The sequence below is a fragment of the Scophthalmus maximus genome, chromosome 14 (assembly GCF_022379125.1).
Source record: "Scophthalmus maximus strain ysfricsl-2021 chromosome 14, ASM2237912v1, whole genome shotgun sequence".
Taxonomy (NCBI): domain Eukaryota; kingdom Metazoa; phylum Chordata; class Actinopteri; order Pleuronectiformes; family Scophthalmidae; genus Scophthalmus; species Scophthalmus maximus.
This window is the reverse complement of record NC_061528.1, coordinates 7,514,209-7,535,650: the sequence shown is the minus strand read 5'-3', so window position 1 is coordinate 7,535,650 and position 21,442 is coordinate 7,514,209. Positions and strand designations below refer to the sequence as shown.

General features: G+C 38.9%; 1 protein-coding gene across 1 annotated transcript; it reads left to right on the top strand.

Moving 5' to 3' along the window:
* Positions 1-1,295: 1,295 nt before the first annotated feature.
* Positions 1,296-21,401, top strand: uxs1 (UDP-glucuronate decarboxylase 1). Its single transcript, XM_035604272.2, has 15 exons — positions 1,296-2,117; positions 2,911-2,938; positions 3,842-3,890; positions 5,108-5,151; positions 7,134-7,194; positions 7,482-7,662; positions 10,704-10,808; positions 12,868-12,927; positions 13,613-13,734; positions 17,334-17,453; positions 17,907-17,950; positions 19,111-19,171; positions 19,317-19,374; positions 19,528-19,631; positions 20,732-21,401. The coding sequence occupies exons 1-15, from the start codon at positions 2,027-2,029 to the stop codon at positions 20,861-20,863; spliced, it is 1,260 nt and encodes a 419-aa protein (XP_035460165.1). The 5' UTR covers positions 1,296-2,026; the 3' UTR covers positions 20,864-21,401.
* Positions 21,402-21,442: the final 41 nt, after the last annotated feature.

The window sequence follows — 21,442 nt, the reverse complement described above, 5'->3', positions numbered from 1 at the left end:
CCAACTGTCTGGCTGATTTGTTTATGAAGTTTTATTGAATCCTGCTTTGACGTGGTGAATGTATTCTGGATGCTTCCATACCCACTGTCTTTGACATGAAAAGAGTATAATACTTACTTTTATCCAGTAAAAAAGATCAGTCATAAATCATTGCTTATTGCTTTGATGTGCTCCAGGCTGTCACTGTGTTCTGTAACTTGATGTTGGTCATCACCATTGCAATGACTGAAAGAACATTCAGCTGTGGCTTCCAGATAAAAGCTTAAGGCACAAGCTTAAAACCCACATGAATACGTTAGATGTTTTCTGTTTATCACCCTGTACTAAAGGGCAAACATTCGATTCTTTGTCTTGTCTTACACAACTACAATCTTTCTGTTCTTTTATCTATATTAGAATAGAATATCTTCTGTACAAAAACAGTAGTAAATGCCAGCATATTAGAAGTGTAATGAAATGTCAGATGACACCAGGAGCCCTGTCCTGTAAGACGTCAATAAGGTTTTTAAAAAATTAAATTGTAGTACAGAGGATCTGTACCATATCAGTGCATATCTATGAGGACAACATAGTAAAGTATATGTCCATAATATCGTTATGACTTTACAACACCTCACCTCTTTCTGACAGAAAAACTCTGGACTCTGTTTAATTTAAACTAAAACATAAATCCCGGGACATTTGCACATTTATGTTACCATGTTCCTCTGCACACTATATCCACTATTAATATTCATGCAAATTCTTTTTATTTATTATTCTTATTCTCTATATTTTATCAATTCGTATATTTGTTTGTGTATATATTGTATATATTTTGTGTTTTTGTGAAAGCACTTTGCGAAGCTATACTTCTAAAAGGTGCTATATAAATAAAAGTATTATTACCTATCTATTCTTTATCCCTAAAAGATTAAGTCTTGAAATTCAGGTTTCTCTGATTGCTTACTAAAAAGAATTCCCGGACATACAGTACGCATTGGGCAAATACATGTTACAAGACAAAGCGTTTACAGTGTGAAGCAGGTTTCGTTGGCTGCAAAGGGAAAATCAACAAGGTGCGTTCACTGCCCGTGGAAAGTTTCATGTGGCGGAATGAATGAACCATTGTGCCAATGAGTCGAAAATGATTCGGGAAACCTGAAAGAGCAATAAACAGGATTCAGAATCGCTTACGATGTTTAATTACTCGGTTGAAACGACACATTACAATGAAGGTGTCGCTCGAATAAAACTGTTATTATTATCAGTAGTATTATTATTATCGTTAGACGCCGCGTCACGGCGGCGCCGCGAGAGGAGTCAGGCTGCTCAATCGAGCAATGAGTAATCGCTCATGCGCTATTCCCTCGGCCCAGAAGGAGAAAAAAGCAAACTCCGGTTCGAGTGCGGCGGTCAGAAAAAAAAGCAAAACTCCGGTTCGCGTGCGGTGGTGAGAGCAGGGCAGAATTCGAGCGCGCGCGTGTGTGTGTGTGTGTGTGTGTCCTGCGGCAGCCGCTACGAACAGCAGAGAAATGCAAGTTTTAGCCGCTTGCTAGCCGACGCAGCTAATGGCTAATGTGTTGCTAATGGCTAACCGCTCGGATTCGTAACAGCACATTCGTTGATGTGCATTTAAAGATATCAGCCTATCAGAGACATGATTCTCAACCCTCATCCTTCTCAGTCGGAGGACAAGTGGCGCTGAGGAACACGTGTAGTTTGTGAAGATTGACACCTGACACCGTGAGGCTACCTGTGCGGTGTGTGTGTGTGTGTGTGTGTGTGTTGCATCGCTCCGCTTTGCTAGCCACGTAAACTGCTCCTGCCCGCCCGGTGTTGACGTAGCAGGAGCAGCTAGCTCAGCCTGTCGCCGTGTAGCAGGTGAGCTAGCTGCGTCAGGACACTGCCGGGCTTGTCTCGATCGACACGAACTCCGCCGGGGACATGAGCTATTGTGACTCAAGATGCTGTAGCTGGACTTGAGAGTGTGAGAGTGTGTGTGTGTGTGTGTGTGTGTGTGTGTGGTTCCGTGTTGGTGTCCTGGATGATGAAGCGAGTCATCTGGCTGATATCAGGATTAAACAGAAGGATGATGAAGCTGCTTTTCGCCCTCGCTTTGATCGCCTATATCGCCTGTGAGTATGTGGATCTGTTCAATTTGAAATGTATGTGTTACTAGTCCAAAGTGTCACCATCGCCATTGTCAACACATTCAAACTGAGGTAGTTTAAAGCAAGCAGACTCGACGTACAGGAAACATATGTAGGCTGTTCATCATGAACTATCAAATGATCGGGGGGGGCAGCTACATGTGGTTTTGGATGTTTGGTCTTGTGTTGGTAAAAAAAAAATTAAACAACAGAAGTATTTCATACTTTGATGATAACGTCATCAACAGAAAAACTGATTGATCCATGAGAATCAAGCAAAAATGCTGAACATTCACAGGTTCCAGCTTCCCAGAATGGGACTTTATGTTATTGTAAAGTGAATACACTTGAATTCATAACTGTTGCTTTGACAACAGAAACTATTTCCACAATGTCAGTTTCGGAACTCGGCGAAAAGTGATATCTTTCGCTTGTCTTATGTCTGATTTTAGGTAGTAAATACATTTTCTATATATCCACTGATATTTCTGTTTTCCTCGTGTGTGTGTGTGTTTTAAAATAAAATAAAAAAACCTCCAGCAATTATTTTTGCAAACTATTTGGCACGTTGTACATTAAAAAAAACAAAAAAAAGATTCAGGGGGAAAACACACAGAAACTAAAAACATTGGTGACAATAGAAAAAATAAGTTCACCTGGTATGAGGTTTTTTTCTCCCCTATGTTTATGGTCTTGGATACAGTTGGACTGTATATTTACTATGCTGCATTTATGATGCTGCCATTATCATGACACATTTCCTCTCTCTGTCTTCCAGCTGTCTGGGGAACGTACACGAACATGAGGTACAGTGATTCATTTTCGATTACCTAACTGACGACTCCATAAGTAACTAAGAGATAAGCTTTCTCCAAAAATCGCTTACTGCTCCTTTAATTGTGTCTGTGGCTATTCTCTTTCACCTCACACACTTCATCAGACTTGATTGTAATTAGACATAGCTACATACATACATACATACATACATAGTATACAGTATATACCCTATACAGCACAATACAGCTTCTCACTCTGGGAAAAAAGCATTTCGGAAAATTTGTCTGAAAACTAAATTTTCAAAGACGTCAGATGCACTGGTGAGACACGACAGTTGAATAATGTAAAAACTTTTATTGGATTGTTTTCATTTAGACAGTTATTTTTTATATTACAAGTTTTCTGAAATGTTATGCGAATTAGGAACAGTCTAATTAATGTGTAATAATTTGCATACATTTTCAGGACAGAAATCTGAATACTGGATAAAGTCAGGATCAAAATCCTTGTTTCATCTTGTTGACATATGAAAGCCAAAGGTTTTCAGTGAGGGGTTTTTCAATATTTTTTTATTTTGCAAGGTTTTAAAAATAAATTGTCAGTTTCGAATATATCTCTGGTTGTAATAGACCATTATTGAGTGTTTTTAGATTTAGATTTCAAATGGTCGAATTGGCAAAAAACAAATATTTCCCTGTGGTTGTTTTAGCCATAAACAGTGAACAGAAAACAATACAGATACAAGAATAAATATAGTGTGATATGAAATTATTTTATCCACATACTGTATATTTGGATGGATGACAAGTGGACAGTGATGTGTTGCAAACCAACAGTGTGCTCCATCTCAAGAGCTATTTCCTCTTGCCTTGTGATTATGGCTGCTATTATGCCAACACCCTCTCCTTGTCTTTGTGCGTCTCTCATCACAGATCAATACAAGAACATGGAGAAATGGAGATTGAGCAGAAAATTGATGATGTGAGTGTGACCCAGATCACTGTTTTCACCCTGTTCATCTGTTGTTGTTTTTGCCATTGGCAACATCTGGTAACTGTTGAGTAAGAGTGGAGGTCGCGTTGTTGTGAATTTGCTGCTTTACAGAGGTCTGATCACAGCTCTGAGTATGTTAATTCACGATTAATGATTGAAGCAATTGAATGCACCTCCACATGTGTCTTGAATGACTACTTGTGTTCAGATTTCACCTCGCGCTCTAAACATGTGTCATTTCCATTTGCAAAGACTCAATGTATTATCGTGTTTAAGTGGCAGGAAAAAGCAATGTACTTCTCGTGCCGAGTCTGCCGGAAATTAAGAAAAGGAGGAAATCAAGACAATTCAGACTCTGTCTATTATTTGGCACGGCCAGACAAACCAAATAATCCAAGATGTTTAATTCACTCATAATGGGCTTTTCATCACTTTGTGTTTCACGATTACTACATCCACAAGAGTCAGTTTTTCTGACTTTTTGTTTTGCGTAAATTAATTCTACTTACACAGATTATGTAAATGTCCCTGACAGTCCTTGAATGTGGCCCACGACACATTAAAGGGCAGTAAGCACTTCTAAAGCAATACAGGTCTTTGTAAAAATCTGCAAATATTTCCTCACGGTCCATTAGCTGTCGCTTTTGTGTGTCCGCTGATAAAGAAATCTGGGTATTCGGCTCAGACTGTGTCAGACTGGCTGTGTAAATCAAAAGCAAGAAATGGTGCACCTCACAGCAATGCAAGTGCAGTTTGTAATGATCACTCGTGACACCTGAAGAGACGTGCTAGCGGGTGGCGGTCAATGTGTCGCACTTCCATACCCAAGGTTGCGGGATCGCAGCCCGGCCAGAGCAGTAAAATCACAACAACAACAACAACAAAGAAATAAACAAGTTTTCTACAAAATAGCTTACTGCCCCTTTAACAGGTTATTCTATATTTACATTTTCGGCTGTATTGAATGTTGTTGCGTCTTATGTGATGTCATTTACTCTCTGTTAGTAGGTTGTTATTATGATGTCTTTTCACAAAATTCATACATATTGGTTGTTAAGAGCTACTTAAATAAATGATCAAGAAAATGACATGAATTCAACCACCAGCTTAGAGTACATTAACATACCTACCACTGTAGGATCAATTTAATACTTTCTAAGCATTGGCTTATGCTCTTATATCACTTACTTTTCATCTCACTTTAGGCTGTGGCTCCTCTCAGAGAGAAGATTCGTGATCTTGAACAAAGGTGAGTACCTGTGTTTGTTATTTTCCTCGCATAAATGTGTACACCCTCACAATTCGTTTGTTTTGCTTGGCTTTCCTTCCCTGGGAGCCGGATGTTTGAAATGGGGATACAACAAAACAACTGTAATATTTGCAGTTATGACGTAATTATTTATGTCACCTCTTATGCCATGAATGCTGATGAGGCAGCAGTAAAAGGGCACATGTTTTGATTGCATCCAAGTGAGCCTAGGTATGAGATCTGAGAACCTGTCTCAAATGCAAATACAAATTGCCAAAAATAAATTCAAACAAATCCGTCTACAGTGCTGGAAACAAGAACAAAATGGAGGCATGGCGGAGAGGAAGATACAGTCCAAAGCATGACTAAATTTCAAGAAGAAAGATGACCACAGCGCTATTTGTAGCATGCATCATTACATACATAGGTGGCCCGCCCAGATAAAATTACTATCTCAACCTGACATCTTATTTTCACCCTTTTCAAACTCATTAGATTCTACCCACATACCTGTCTGAGTTGCATTTGTTGCAGTTACTGAGTGGGAACTAAAGGCTTCTTCTGTAACTGTAAAATGACTTGGGTTAAACCCTCCCAAACTCCCAAGACACATCAAGGACACATTAGAGATTCAAACCCTCCCGCTTTAGGAGGTGGTCTGGGCCGCACACAAACACATTGACAAATGACCCATCTGTCTCTGGCAAACAATAAAGCATTCGGTCTCTTCAGTGTGGCCCAAGAACGCATTTACACCCACACTGCTAAAGGACTGTGGCCACATGCTTGCCAGACCACCACCGTATGTGGTCTATGAGTGATCGGATCTTAAATGCATCCTCAGTACGTCTTGGGTGTGTTCACATCTGTTATTCAAGATTAGCTCACTTGAGACGGATATTCTAACCAGATCTGACCTGGACCCAAGAAAACCCCAAATGAAAACAAATGGTGCACAGTTCAGAGGATAAGGCGCTGTTGCTACAGCTACCTCTCTCACTTCAGACTTGGAGATAATAAAACAGTTGCACTGATGCTGAAAACCTGTGGGCAGCCCATGTAGAAAATTGATCAGGAATCGCAAACAAATGGACCATCAAGCAGAATTGACAATAGCATTGGTGTCAATAGAATCTAATCAATTCCTACTGTTCGCTCCCTTTTCTGCAGTAAATCTGCCACAGGCCCCTAGTCTCATCCTGACAAGCCCCTGTGGAGTGTTACTGGGGAAATGTGTTGAACATTGTGCAGGCTCAGGCTCATCGGTGAATGAAGCCCCTGATGTTCTGTTCTCTTGCAGCTCCTGATGCATTTACATGTCATACATACATACATTTATTCCTTGATTACCATTGAGGCAGAGGCACACAGGCACTTGTTCAGATGATTATCTGAGCGAGCCCCATGTTGCTACTCTGTGCTCCGTCCTATAAATCTCCAACATGTAACAGGATTTCAAGATTCCTTTCAATGTAATGCTGGACAGCCTCTGTGGAGTGTTACAGGTCAATTGTGAGGAACACAGTGTGTTATTAGTGAATTAAGCGCCTGGTTTAGCAGCTAAATTGATAAAATGTTAATGCACAAAAGCTAAAGTGCACAAATTGTGTTTTCAGATGTTGAGACATGTTTTACGCTTATACCACAAAATAATTTATGGTACTAGTGATTTAAAGAACAAGTCTTGGTAAATACAACTTGGAGGTTATTTTCATAGGTTTCACCAGGATTTTCTCTCAAATGTAATTTCCAAGATCTGTTGAATGGGGCAGTATTATCATCATTCAAGCCAAAAGGCTGTAGATTACAATCACTCAACCATCACTGACACTTCATTCCGTCAGTCGGTTTATTAAGGTCAAAGAAAGATACAGAAAGACAACATGATGCGTCAGTGCATAGGATATTGTTTTGTTCTGTTTAACTCATGCAGTATGTCTTCCAGATCTTCACCTCTAAGGAGTTTGTCTTCTCTCTCTCAGTTTTTCTCAGAAATACCCTCCTGTCAAATTCCTGTCAGAGAAGGATCGGAAGAGAATATTGGTATGCAAGCAAACACCTGATTTCAAATGCACAAGATAGCTATGATACTGGGGGGATAAGTTTACTTGTTATTGTATATAGTATTTGTTATTGCATATTGTATATGACATTTGTTGTTGTGTAGTATTTCTATGTTATTTACTTTATATTCTTTCTTCTGTTGGTATTTTATCCTTATTTCTCCGGGGATAAGTCTGTGCTCTTGGAAGTGAACCTGTCCAGTCTGACTTGCTGAACGCTCTGATATTGCATGATATTGATAAAAAAAATCTTTGTTCTCCCTCTAGATCACTGGAGGTGCTGGTTTTGTGGGTTCCCACCTGACTGACAAACTAATGATGGATGGCCATGAGGTAACTGTGGTGGACAACTTCTTCACAGGGAGGAAAAGAAATGTTGAGCACTGGCTTGGCCACGAAAACTTTGAGCTCATCAATCATGATGTAGTGGAGCCTCTCTATATCGAAGGTGAGCAACAGAGTAAAGCTGTGGTTGAAGAAATCATTTTTTTGAGTGTCAAAGCTGGGCTGGCCTGGCCTGGCCAGGTCGGGGAAGGCTGACAAACATATTTAGTTGTTATAAGTAATAATAATTCTTATATAAAGTGTATATAGTATAGTGTATTTATATTAAAAGGCTTATTTGTCTTAGTTTCACTTTACTCAGACTTGAATTGTATTTGTTTGAATACAAAAATATATTGCTAATTGTAATGATCTTACCTTTCATCTTGTTGTTCTTCAGTTACATGTGTACATGACCAAGAAATCCTCTTTCTCTATTTGAAGCTTCGGTTAACTAGATTTCCCCTGAAAACCATTATCTGCTCACATAAGTGCATCTTTATGCCAAATTGAAAGACACATCCACAATGCCTTTATCTTTATTCATTCTATGATGAAGAACCCTTTCATTTTTGTTTTTCAGTTTTCGGGCCATGACTCACTTGTCAGTTCCGAAAAGAACTGTTCAAAGGCATAGGCTGTTCCAATCAGAGATGCATGTCTCCTCAGACACGTACATAGAGTCTATATGGACTCGTGCAGAGAGAGGTCATTGCAGCTCAGTGATTTTGTTTGTAGGTTGTCAGGAACAAACGGTAGTTACACATCAAATAACATAACAAATATGTGCAGTTCCTCAACAAATGCATTCGCTTTTGATTTTGCAGAGTATAAAAATGCTGCATTGCTGTCCTTTCCATTTGCAAGGCTTGTAAAGACAGCCACTCATCCCTCATATCAAACTATGGCAGTAATCCCACACAAATGTTTTTCCTATTTTCCTATTTATAAATTCCCACCTGATATGGATCAAATCGTCTCTCGGGACTCATACAGCCTCTGCCATAATCTATAAGCATAATTTTTTTTCCACCAAGGAAAAAAAAAAGTTTTTTACTCTTGCTCTGACCTGTTTGAGGAGCAAATGGCAAGTCTCTGCAACTGCAAAAGGTTGGCCCCAGCAGTCAGTATACAAATTGCCATTCAGCACATCTGATCTAATGGCCTATGCCAGTTAATTGCTTTTTTTTAACGTTTTTTGTTACCCAGTGCTACATCAGGTTATAGATAGTTTTTTCTTTTTAATATGGATTATGCACACGATTCATGAAATTTGTTATTGTCCGAATGGAACAGAGCAACACAAGACATTAACGCACAATAGTCCAGGATCAGAGTAAGGAACTTAATTAGGTGCTGAGTTTATGTTTTCCAGGAATGTGCTCCACATTTACTACACCAGTAAAGGGACATACTGTGATCATCAGAATGAGCACTTTGTTAATGTACAGAATCACAACTCGTGACTGTGCAACAGGTCTTGACGGTACAGTTTCAGCGGTGAGCTGTGTTGCAGGAGAGTCACGTTATACCTAAAAAATATTACACAAAAAAGATCAAAGCTTTATAAGATACCAACTTGATTTGGTCAGTCTGCTGTAGCCTCATTTTAGCCTTCGATTACATTTTTTTTTCTCGCTTGAAATGCCAGTGGCTGTCCATCACTTACATTACATTGTTAACTTGGAGTATAATTTCTTAGTGGGTGCTCATAGTTGCTCAGAATATTTTAGGCCAATCTAAGTATCTTTGAATGGAGTATTTTTGAATGGATGTGTCAGATCAGAACAGCAAGAGCAGGCGTGCCGAAGCAAAAGAGCAGTCTGTGAACTGATGGCTCCGATAGCCCAGACCAGCTGAAAAGAGTACACTGAATATCTGCTGCAGTAATATATTGACACAACAATAGAGCCTGTGGGTTCCACTGTAATCACCTAAGAACATGGGTAATTAGTTCTGCATCATTTGTGTGTGAAGTCATATTGACACTGTGAGGTCACTTGCTTTTTGTTTGTGTTGAACAGCACAGAGACATAATGCCAATCTGTCTCTGCTCCCTTGAAAAACATCTCAGCTCTCAAAAACAATTTTAAATAAATACTTTGAAAATAAGTAGGTATGATTTTCACTTTTCCTCGTCTAGTTTGTTTTAAAAGTCTTGAAATAAAATTTTCAGGTTCAGTCGGCAGATCATTTGAATTATTTTATTATTTTTGACATTTTTAATTTACTCTTTTTCTTGTTTTGGGACTTTTTCAAGTGCCCATGACAGAAATAGCTTCATGCCTCTAGATGTACTGTTCAACACAAACAAAAACCAGATCACATTCCACCAACAAGGTGGACCATCTCATGAACTCTATGAACTTCCACCGCCGTCATCCACCATGTTGTGAAGTAATGACGAGACACTCGCTCCACCCACACACAAGCAGTGACGCTGTTGATCAGATGAGAAACCTGATAGTCTTGGCATAAAATATCTTTGCAGCTGCATATCGACTCACAGACTTGCTGGAAGACAAAACAGTAGCAGCATCAATTCATAAATATTTATAAGGTTACAGGCACCAAGAGACAAACTGTGAAATTCCATGATCCTAGTGAGCATATGGCTCTTATGCCTGTGTTTTTTTGCGCTATGGTAATATTTTGTTCTTGAAAGGAGTCTTACCAACTACATGGACATGACAGGCCACCTCATAGTCTCCACATTCATCCTCAGAAATCTTTGCATTTGTTAGACAAGAAAATTACTGTGCTGTTATTTTATTCATTGGTCATTGAGTGTACAGGGAGAGAAGATTCACATTTCTTTGCTCTGAGCTTCGTTTGAGTGTCGATTAATTTAGCTATTCCTCAGAACTGGAAATAGGACACAATAGACAGGCATGTTGTTCTCCTTCAGCTTGAATCTACTCTTATTAATTCAACACTTTTATTTTAAATTTCAAATCTATTTTCTCATTATGCCACATGTTACACCTCCAAGGCTGGCTATTAATAACACAAGGTCAAGGTTCCAAAAAGCAGTGGCAGCAGCATTTAGCAAATGACACAGGAAATCATTCAGTTGCCCTGTTTTAGCATTCTATCACAAATGGGGGTTTTATGTTGTTGATTTTTTCAAGGTAAGATGATTTATGTTTCTCCTGTTTTTCACAGTTGACCAAATCTATCACCTGGCATCTCCAGCCTCTCCTCCCAACTACATGTATAATCCTATCAAAACGCTCAAGACCAACACCATTGGCACACTGAACATGCTTGGTGAGTATGTAAGAGTTCATATAGTAGGATTAGTTCAGGATCAGTTTCGTAACCCACAACTGACCGCAAATAAGCTGGTTGTCCAGGAGATTCTTTAGTCCTTCGAGATTTAGTTTGTAAAACTGTGTTTTCATTAATTGGTTTTCTTGAGTGTCACAGAAATTACCAGACAAGTCCTCTCCCTCATTACATTTTTTAGCTGTTTTCCATGCTGCATAAAGTCTAAATATCCAGCATAAAATAGTTTAGGCCTTATATGAGATTCAAAACTTCACGTCTTTTGTCTGGGTGCTGGCAGACTGTTCAGAGTTAGGCAGCGCAATCCTATCTTTGGTGGATACTGAAATTGATGAGAAGATTTAGTGTGAGGCATTCTGCCTTATCACTAACAATGGTCATTAAGCATTCAACTGCAAAACAAGCTTTAAAATCTATAATTCATAGCGTGAGAAAAACAGAGAACATCCGTATTTTTTATTTTACAGCTCTCTGCTTTTCTTCAGCAGTATCTACCAGATAAATACATTGTTCAAGAGATCTTTGTTCAAAAATCCAAACACCAATACTTTAATACATGGGTGAAGCCAGGAGTGTTACAGATATCTTGTCTGGAAACAGAGTAGTGACATGGTTAAGATGCCAACTCTGGTTCATTTCAGAGTTTGTGATAACTATTTTTCATATTCACAAAAAGTACTGTGTGAATACAGACACATACTCAGATTATATTCAGGGCATTGTGCAGAAAGAGAAATCAAACAAGTGCACTGTGTATTTCAGTAAAAGACCTATTTTGTACATTGTGAAACCTGAACATTGGTGCAGTATAGTGGCAAGAACAAGTAGGTGAACTTTGTAATTATCTCCATTTATGCACCAGTTTGCCTCAGAATGTGGTTTAATCTTCATCTGATCTATTTAACTAATACCACACAAATCTTTGGATCATTCCTGTCCATATTAGATACACGATTTAAACATTCACAGTGTAGGTTGGAGGAAGTACGTCAACCTTGAGGCTAATGACATCAACAAAAGCTTAGTGGAGTCAGGAGGTGGGAAACCAGTCCAGTTGATGAAACGAGATGAGATGCGTGGGTCAGAGCTGCTGTTCACAAGAAGCATCTGATGATGCAAGCGGTTCCTCACCAGAAAGAGATCTCAGGAGACTTCTGATCAGGAATCCTTGATGTGCATTAATCTAGAACTTTGTTCGAAAGGGATAACTGAGGCCCGAAGTTTTCCAAAGAACACCTTAACACTCCAGAACTACTGTAAGCATATTTGTGGATGAATGAAAAGAAGGTTGAATTATTTGGAAAGTACATGCAGCTCTTCATATTGTGTTGAAAAGGGCCCTGCACATCAACATGAAAACATTTACTCTAGAGGTGAAGTACGGTGGAGAGAGCATCAGGATTTGGAGCTGAATTGTTGCCCCTGGGCCTGGACGGCTCGCCATCATCGCAGGGGAAAAGAATTCCTAAGTTTATCAAGGTATCTTACAGGATAACCTAAGAGTGGCTGTCCGCCAGCTGACGCTCGGCACAGGTCTGGTGATGCATCATAAATATAACCGCGAACATCAAAGAAAATCGACAGCAGATTGACTTCAAACGAAGAAGATTCGCCACACAAGACAATCCTAAGAATATGGCTGAGCTGAAAATGTCCTGTTCAGAGAATGGTCCAGAATTCCTCCTGAACGTTGTGAAGGTCTGACCTGCTCAGGAGGTTTTGACCAGTTAACTCCGAGGGTCCATTATTTACTCATCGGCAGTGTGGATGTTTAAGGGATGTACTCGATAAAGGCACAGACCATTGTAATTGTTTGTGCCATATTATCTCAACTTCATTGGGATTGTGTTGTGATTGTCAATACTCGTGACTGGAGATCAGGTCACAATTAAAGTAGAAAACCAGGTAATTTCACAGGGTTCACACTCTGTATGTTTATGCTGTTCTATTTTGTTTATTTACTCATGTTTAACGTGACGGTCTGATCCCCTTCTGGTTCATGCACAACAAAACTGTTCTAAATGTGTTGTTTGGCTCTTAGGTCTTGCCAAACGTGTGGGTGCCAGACTTCTCCTGGCTTCTACTTCTGAGGTTTATGGAGGTAAGAAAGACGCCTCCCACTCACATCTTAAGTGTTCTTTAAGTAACCTGATTGAACTGGTGCTGGTTCTGCAAAAAGGAACCTTTTGTCTTTCAAAGAAAAAAGGTTGCCCTTGAAGATGTCTTTGTAAAGGACTCAATGGATGTATTGTGTAGCAATATGTGTGAACACAAATTTTAATATTTGAACCATCCAGCAGCCTTCATGAAAATACGGTTGGGACTGCTAAAGCAACCACATCCCAAGTCATATTTTTTTGTTTCACACCTTTCACAAACATGTAGTAAATTTTATTATATCCAGTCACACGAGGACAACTGATTCATTCAAGGGTCTCATTTCAGCAGCACAACAATTATGGTTAGTGTTTTTTAAGAGGCACCATTTATGAGCCTGTTTCACTATCTGTAGTCAGACAACACAAATAGAAATGTTTTGTCCCCCGCAATCACACACACAGACACGCCGAGAATGACAGAAAAATTACACAGAACTGAAGAGAGCCATTTCCTGAAAAACATATGTCATTGAACCTCACTCTGCTGCTCTTGCGGGGAAATGTGCTCACACAAATGTCAGTCTGCATGATGGGAAAAATGCTAATCCAAATCAAACTTTTTAAATTTTTCTTGAAAAAAAAATCTTAAATGTGTCGTGAGATGTTTCCAAAATCGTCGTTTTCCAGATCCAGAGGTACATCCACAAAATGAGGAGTACTGGGGGCATGTGAACCCCATCGGTCCTCGAGCGTGCTACGACGAGGGGAAACGTGTTGCAGAGACGATGTGTTACGCCTACATGAAACAGGTATTAACACCATAACTCTATAGGGGACGCATTTGGTAAAAAATACAGGCCTAAGAGAGATGATGCGGGGCATATTCCTGTCACTACAGTGGTTAGTATAATTGTTGGTCATGTTGTCTGTGTGTCTCCCATGGAACAACAGTTCTGTAATTGTAGCCATTAGCCAAAATTAATAATAAAATAATTTAATCTTTCCACTTCTACACAAAAAATGATATCTGTTATATAGAATTGTATCCATGATTGGCCACTGCTATCACTGTTATTAATACATGATGCTGCCATATAATAAAATTATACAATTTTTTTTTAAATTCTGATCTTAATGTAACCACTTGTTCCGTACAACCAGTTTTTCGTTCAGTTGGCACAAAATCATTTTTGAAATGAAATTTTTTTGGTTTTAGATCTGACCAATATTATCAGAAAGAAAACATTTATTAAATCAGGATGTGCCAACATGCCCCTATTGTCACCAGGTCTCGTAACAGTATTGTAACATTGTTCTCATGCTGTTAAGTGGCTGCTTTTGAGAGGACCATGTAGTATTACCTAAGATATGTCCGTGAATTTTGTGTTGAGTTTTTTGACAGACAATTCAGTCGAGCTCAGTGAAGAAAAATCCTTGCATGTTTCCTGAAAGATGCAGAAATTTTTTCTCCCCGTTATGACTTGATTGACACCAGCCTTTGATTATCAGATATGATTGATATCTCTTGCCTTTCCTTCAGGCAGGTGATATTTATTTATCTTCCTAGACTCCGGCACCTCCTCAGCTGCCCATTATTATTTTTTTCACACTCACGGGGAGAATTTCTTGGAAATGACAGCCTTTCAATATCCAGCTGCCAGTTGTTTGTGCAAGGGAACAAGAATATCACACATTACATCTATTGCCCAGTCATGTAATCAAAATTCATTAACCTTTAAAAAGTGATGAGCGTAGGTCATGCAGTGGATGAAAGAGCCTTTCGTGCCCGCAGCCAGAGGGAAAACATTGAAGACTATTTATCAGTGGATCTGATGCATGATGCTTTTGAACATCATTTTAATTATGAAATCGATTTTATCTTTGCTAATATTGATACTAGTTTTGCTGCTGCTCTATTGCATCTACTAGACTAAAATCAAAATAAGACTATAGCGGAGCTGTATAAAGTGAAGAGCAGTAAATAACTGTGGTCATGTAATCACATTCTGTGATTGATCTTTAGAAACAACTGGATTCAAATGTATAATGTTTACTTAGATGCACCAGTGCTTCTTTATTTCATGGGATCACGGCATCTTCCTCTTATCAATTATAATAATAATGAGTGAGTATTACATGGTTAGAAAACCTCAGTTCGGTTCAGTTGGCTTAACTAAGACGATATTATTGCCTTTCCAGACATTAAACGTACAATATCCACATGATGCAGGACTGACTTGATTAAGTGAACAATTAAGTTATCATGACTGAACAAAGGACAGGCATGCACTTGGTTAACTAATGCACATTTTCAAATGTGTATTTCCTGCCGCACTGTAAAGCCCTGACATGACAACGGTTATATGATGACGCACACTGAAGACCTCATCTATACGGGCCAAGTGAAGTCCGCTTAGTCTGCACCTCGGCATGAAGAACAGTTGTGTTTTGTGGCAGCCTCATAGAAGGGCATATCGGAATTTTGGCTTTCTCAGGGTAGAGATTGCAGAAATAGGACAAGACTTGAAGGGAGAGGCAACTAAGTTTTTGTGACAGATTCAAATCGGGAATGTTGTGGTTCACGGTCGGTGTCGAATCCCCTGAGTCGTGGTGCACCTCAACAATCACTTTGTTTATTGATTGATCGATCTTACGTGGTTGTGAATACTGAAACACACAAATAATCCTGAACAAATACTCAGCCGATGGTTTCAATGATCAGCCTCTCAGGGTTTTAAATCTCTTGTCACATTTACACACACGTGGTTTAAGAAACATTTAGTCCCCTGAGTGTGTTCCTCAATGTAGTCCATGGCACTGTTACACTGTTAGTTTAAAAGTCCAATTTTGTGCTTATTACCGTGACATCTTTTCTAGTGTACTTTGTTCCAGGAGGTGTAGCCTGGAAACGAATGTATGTGTAGATTCACATTCAAAATGATAATTAGTCGATTTAGTTTGACACAATTACACAGATGTACTTTTAGATGTAGTTTTTTTTTTTTTAATAATGAACTGTTGTTTTACGCATACTGAATTAAGACAATTCCTCTCAGCAATGAGAAAATTGGTGTTAACCTCTTCGGTGACGTGTGTAGACCGTGAAGTATTTAAATGAGTGAAGAAAAGAACTATCAGATTAGTGTTTAACTACAGTGCAGAACTGTACCATTTACATTCAGAGTGCGTTATCTATACACACACACACACGAACACACACACACACACGCCTTCCAAAACCTCTCTATCATTTTGTCCTCATTGTGTCCTTGCGCCTCATTGTACGGAATATATTTCCAGGTTGTGTCAATCGAAATGCATGCTCCCCATTTTTAAGAGGACAGTCTACATAATTTTCATGTTTTTATTCATGTTTTCTGACCTTAAATGGGTCCACTTCCCATCCAGAGTAGTATGTATTGATGCAGCAGGCTGATTTAAGAAGGCCATGGATAATTTTAAAAGGGGACATTTTCCACATCTGTGTGATCAGAGTGTGTATTTATGTATGTATCTATCATCAAGAGCTTAGTGTCATAATTGCCTCAAGACTATTTTGACAAGACGTTAATTTCGTCTGACACATTGACACCTAATGCTGCTAATTCTGCTTCACATTTTAAAAAAAAGAATATAACACTTAATCATCAACTGTATATAGGAAATGGTGTGTAGGAGAGGGAGCATGTCCCATATAATTATTGCTGCCTTTTTAATATGACACCATATATTTTAGTTCTATATCTGCACAGACATGTCCATTGATCTAGAGGGTTAAACTCTTTTTAAAAAAGACCCACCCGTATGAAAAGGCAACTTCTAGATCAAATAAAAATTAAACAGCAGTTACACAATTAACATTTCGAGACTATAAACTACATGGATTGTAAAAGTGGCAGATGGAAGATATACTGTACCCTTCCCTCAAGTACACTTCAGAGTACTCAATTTGTTTTCAATCCAGTGGACAAGTCAGAGAGTGGATTTTAATTAAGTGTTAGATGACTATGCCAGGCACGGACATAGGGGAGAGAAAAATATCAGATTTAAGGTAAATGGGTAACTTACTGCAGATTCATGTAGGAATCATCCGATTCATTGTTGTAGTCCAGATTAGCATTGTTACCGCTAATACTGTAGGTTCCATCTCTTTGTGAGCAATGTTTTAATTGGTGTGTATATTATACATATGTTTCTGCAGGAATATGTGTACAATTTATAACCCCTCAGTCTCTATTTATTCCATAAGATAATTTGATATAGAATACCAAGTAATCATTTTTTCCCCAAACGATGCAGTGTACTTTACAGCATAACCTTAAAATGTAAGATGAATGAAATCATTAAGAATGTTACAACTGAGTTTGAAAATTGGTTACAACTCGTCCACTTTCTTCTTTGCTCACAGGAAGGAGTCGAGGTGAGAGTTGCAAGAATCTTCAATACGTTCGGCTCCCGCATGCACATGAACGACGGACGTGTTGTCAGCAACTTCATCCTGCAGGCTCTACAGGGAGAACCTCTCACTGTACGCATTCTAAGATTTCTACTGACCATGTGCTTTTACCTGATATATCAGAGACAAACCTCTGTACGCATTAATTTTAAGTGTTTATAGAAAACAAAACCTTTTGATTAATCATGATTTTAACTTCAAGGTCAGACACTAAACCTCTAACCCTGGTTTTGAACTGGATCCAAGTGTCTTAAATTTCAATTATATTTAATATTTAGATTTTTGGTTTAATAGCATTTCATTCTGATGTGCAAAACTGAAAGTTAGTTTAGTTTAATGTAAAAAAAAAACTTACGATAGTTTGAACATAATCATGACAGAAATAATCAGTCAGACTTGCTCGTAGTAAAAGAAAGGTCTGCTCATTTATAAGTATGTTTTGTAGAAATGTGTTGTTGACAAAGAGACATCTTAGTTGTGAGCATTGTGCAGAAATACAAAATCAGTTTTCTTTTGTTGTTCTAGGTTTATGGTACCGGTTCCCAAACACGAGCCTTTCAGTATGTGAGGTAAGATAAAGAACTGTAGCATATTTTTACTTGTTTTCTCATGTTCCCCCAAATGCATCATTCTTCTCTACAGTCTGTACCTGAATAGTGTCGTAACATTTTTAAAATTTTGATTCTTGTTGTCCTCTCACCAGTTAGGAAACAGACGGAACAAAACATTTATAATATAATTAAAGAATTAATGAAAGACATTAATCGTATTACATAATTGATGACAGTTGCATTATACAATGTGTCGACCTCCACACATTCCAGGTCCTTGAAGTCTGCGGAAAATGTGTGTATGTGGCAGAGTATTTATTTGGTTTGTGTGCAGGTGATAGTGAAATTAATTTGATCAGTTTGCAGAAGAGAGAGATCAGAGACATGCAGCGCATTTGATGATCCCATATCTCCAGAAAGCATCCACCTTCTTCCCCGAATGAAGTTATCAGCATTTTATAAACAGCTAAATGCCAAGGTCTTTGGGTAAAGTCTCAGGAAACCTGTAAGGACTTGAGTAAACTTGTATGATTCCCTCTATTACTAACATTTATGTTTAAATGTTCACATCTAAAGACCCCCCTATTCTGTTTTAACATTTTTAATGATTAAATGTTGTTTTCCTTCAGACTGATCAACAGAATTTACGTGATGTAATTTTTACTTAATTATCTACAATTGTAAAACGAACTAAAAAATCTAAATAATTGATTAATTAATTAATTCCACAATCCTGATGTCATTATAATATTTAAAGTATATTTATATAATGGGGTACAGCTAAAAACGAATTATCATTAGAACAATTAAGTTGTGTGCTGTATTACTGTATGTGCGCATGTAGACAAATCTGCAAAAACAGGCCTGCAATACATTCATAGTCATTTTGGAGGCTAAAGTTCTTGGTGTAATGTTGTGTTGTGATGTATAGGAGGAAATGAAGAGAGTATTTACTGAAGCCTTAGAACCGTTTGTTCCACAGTGACGATTTGCTAAATAGGAAAGCTGTATCGGAACAACTGTCTTCAAGCTGAGCTGTTAACATTATGTCACATAATACATAATGTTCTCATGAGCAATGCACATGACGTGCCCTTCATTCAAAAACGAAATAGTGAGCATCTAAAGGAAGATGATCCCTATATAAATTCTCTGCCCGTGTTTAATTTGTGTTCCAGTGATCTGGTGAATGGCTTGGTTCTGTTGATGAACAGCAACATCAGCAGTCCCGTCAATCTGGTGAGTTCTTCTTGCGTTTTTTGCGTTTTACAAATTGAAATGGAAAACAAATTCCACAAAGGCACAGATTTACCAGGCACAGTTTGTCTGCCTCCTGCTGACATTGATGTGATGGAAGTGTATGAAATTTGTGTTGTTTTTTAAGGGAAACCCAGAGGAACACACCATATTGGAGTTTGCTCGTCTCATCAAAAGTCTCGTGGGTAAGGCGTTAGATCGTTGGAGAAAGTTAGCACGTGTCAGTTCCAGTCGTGGTGAATTACACTGCATTGTGCATGCATTTACTCAATCACCGTGAGTTTAGGGAAAAAAAAACAACCCGCCTCTCTCTCCACGTTCTCTTTTGACACCCGCAGTGAGCCGAAGTCAGATCCAGTTCCTTCCAGAGGCCCAGGACGACCCACAGAGGCGACGACCCGACATCCGAAAAGCCAAGATGATGCTCGGCTGGGAGCCGGTGGTACGTGTGAACAATCCCAGACTGTCACGTCCTGTATGCTCAGCAGCTCAAATGCTTATTTCTTTGATTCTTGTTGTGAGGCCACTGTATGCACACGGTGAAACACAACTTCTGCCTTATGCACGTGATCAGCTGATAAACCGCTCTGCTCCTATGGGGGAGATCGGTGGCACCCAACCAGGCGCCCGCTGCCCACGGCGTCACGCACAGCCTGAACTTGCCACCGAGCTCCACGCTCAAAGTTCAAATTATTTCAACTTTGACTCCGCTTGCTGCTGACCTTTCAAAGTGCAAACCAATCACATAACCGCTGTACGTAACAAAACCAGAAATGACAGGCAGAGGAGACAGAGTGATGGGGGGAAATTAATTCTGTTTTTCATACTGCGCCCGACAGAGCAGTGAGCAAAGACCAAATTTCTTATCATCTGAATGCAGCAACGACTGTTGTTGCACTGTAGTGAGATGTGCAATCAAATTATTTTCTTTCAAGCTTAAACATTTGTTTAGACAGATGTGGACAAACCACATTAATATTCAAATGATAATTATTACAACATTCTCTTTATTGCGGCAAAAACTTTCGTAACACATAAATGTCAGTTTTCGCGGTGAGCCTTTATTTAAATATGAGAACAAGACATGAGACCGCCTGTTTTTTTAAAAAACTCTATTACATATGTTATATTACATTGCATTTTTATTGTATTATTTTGAGATATTTGTGAAAAGAAATTTCCATCGTTAATGATGGCAAGTATTTAGTATTGCCAGTTCGAATTCCATCACCACTGAAACATTTTTAAATGATTATGTTTAATCCCTTATTTTGGTCTGTCGATCTCGTCAAGGCAGATTTACCGAGCACAGTCACTTGCAGAAGAAACTCTTGATACATTAGGTTATTAGCTGATCTATGAGGAATTTACAAAAAAACAGATTTTCAGCTAGATCAGTCCATCATTCGCATAGACTACATGACCGGCTTATAGATATTTATAGCCATTATATGACTAATATTATCTACTCAAAATATTTACCTGTAACTTGTATTTTTTTTGGACCTGGTGGTATGTTGAAGTTGTGTCCTGTGTCAACAGGTGCCGCTGGAGGAAGGCTTGAACAAGACTATCCATTACTTCAGCAGAGAACTCGAGCACCAGGCCAACAACCAGTACATCCCCAAACCTAAAGCTGCCCGCATGAAGAAGGGAAGGCCCAGACACAACTGAGGTGGGGGTGGTCTCCCTCCACAGACTCAGAGGGATGTTCAGACTCCTCGGACGGACCTTTTGACGAGCGTCTCCTCTTGAACACACAGAGCGGAGCAGCGACGTCTTGTTGAGTCTCTTACAGACGATAGTGTTGCCTTGTGTTGGAGCTTCAGCTGCACTGGGGTGCGAGGGGTTTCCGCTACCAGAGTTTGCGTGTTGGATGGACAAGCCAGAACCCCCCCCCAAAAAAAATATCTGAAACTCAGCCCACATTGTTTTGTGAATTTGTTCTTTTGCTATTTAAACTGCAGACATGAGAATCTTGCAGTGCTTTGTGTTGAATCACGGCGTTTTGCCTCCGGAGTTGACTTTATTTTCTCCACTGGATGTTTTTGTCGTCATCTCAGCAGCGCGTGACTGTTCAAAACAGACTGTTGACAGCACCATTATGTGATTATCAGGACTCCATTGTGTTCTACTTTGTGAAATCTCATTTTCAGGATGTGCATTATCAATTTTCAGGTGAAGATGCTATTTTAATAAAATATTTTAAATATTTTGCGTATGCCATAATTAGGGTAAAAGATATATTATTTG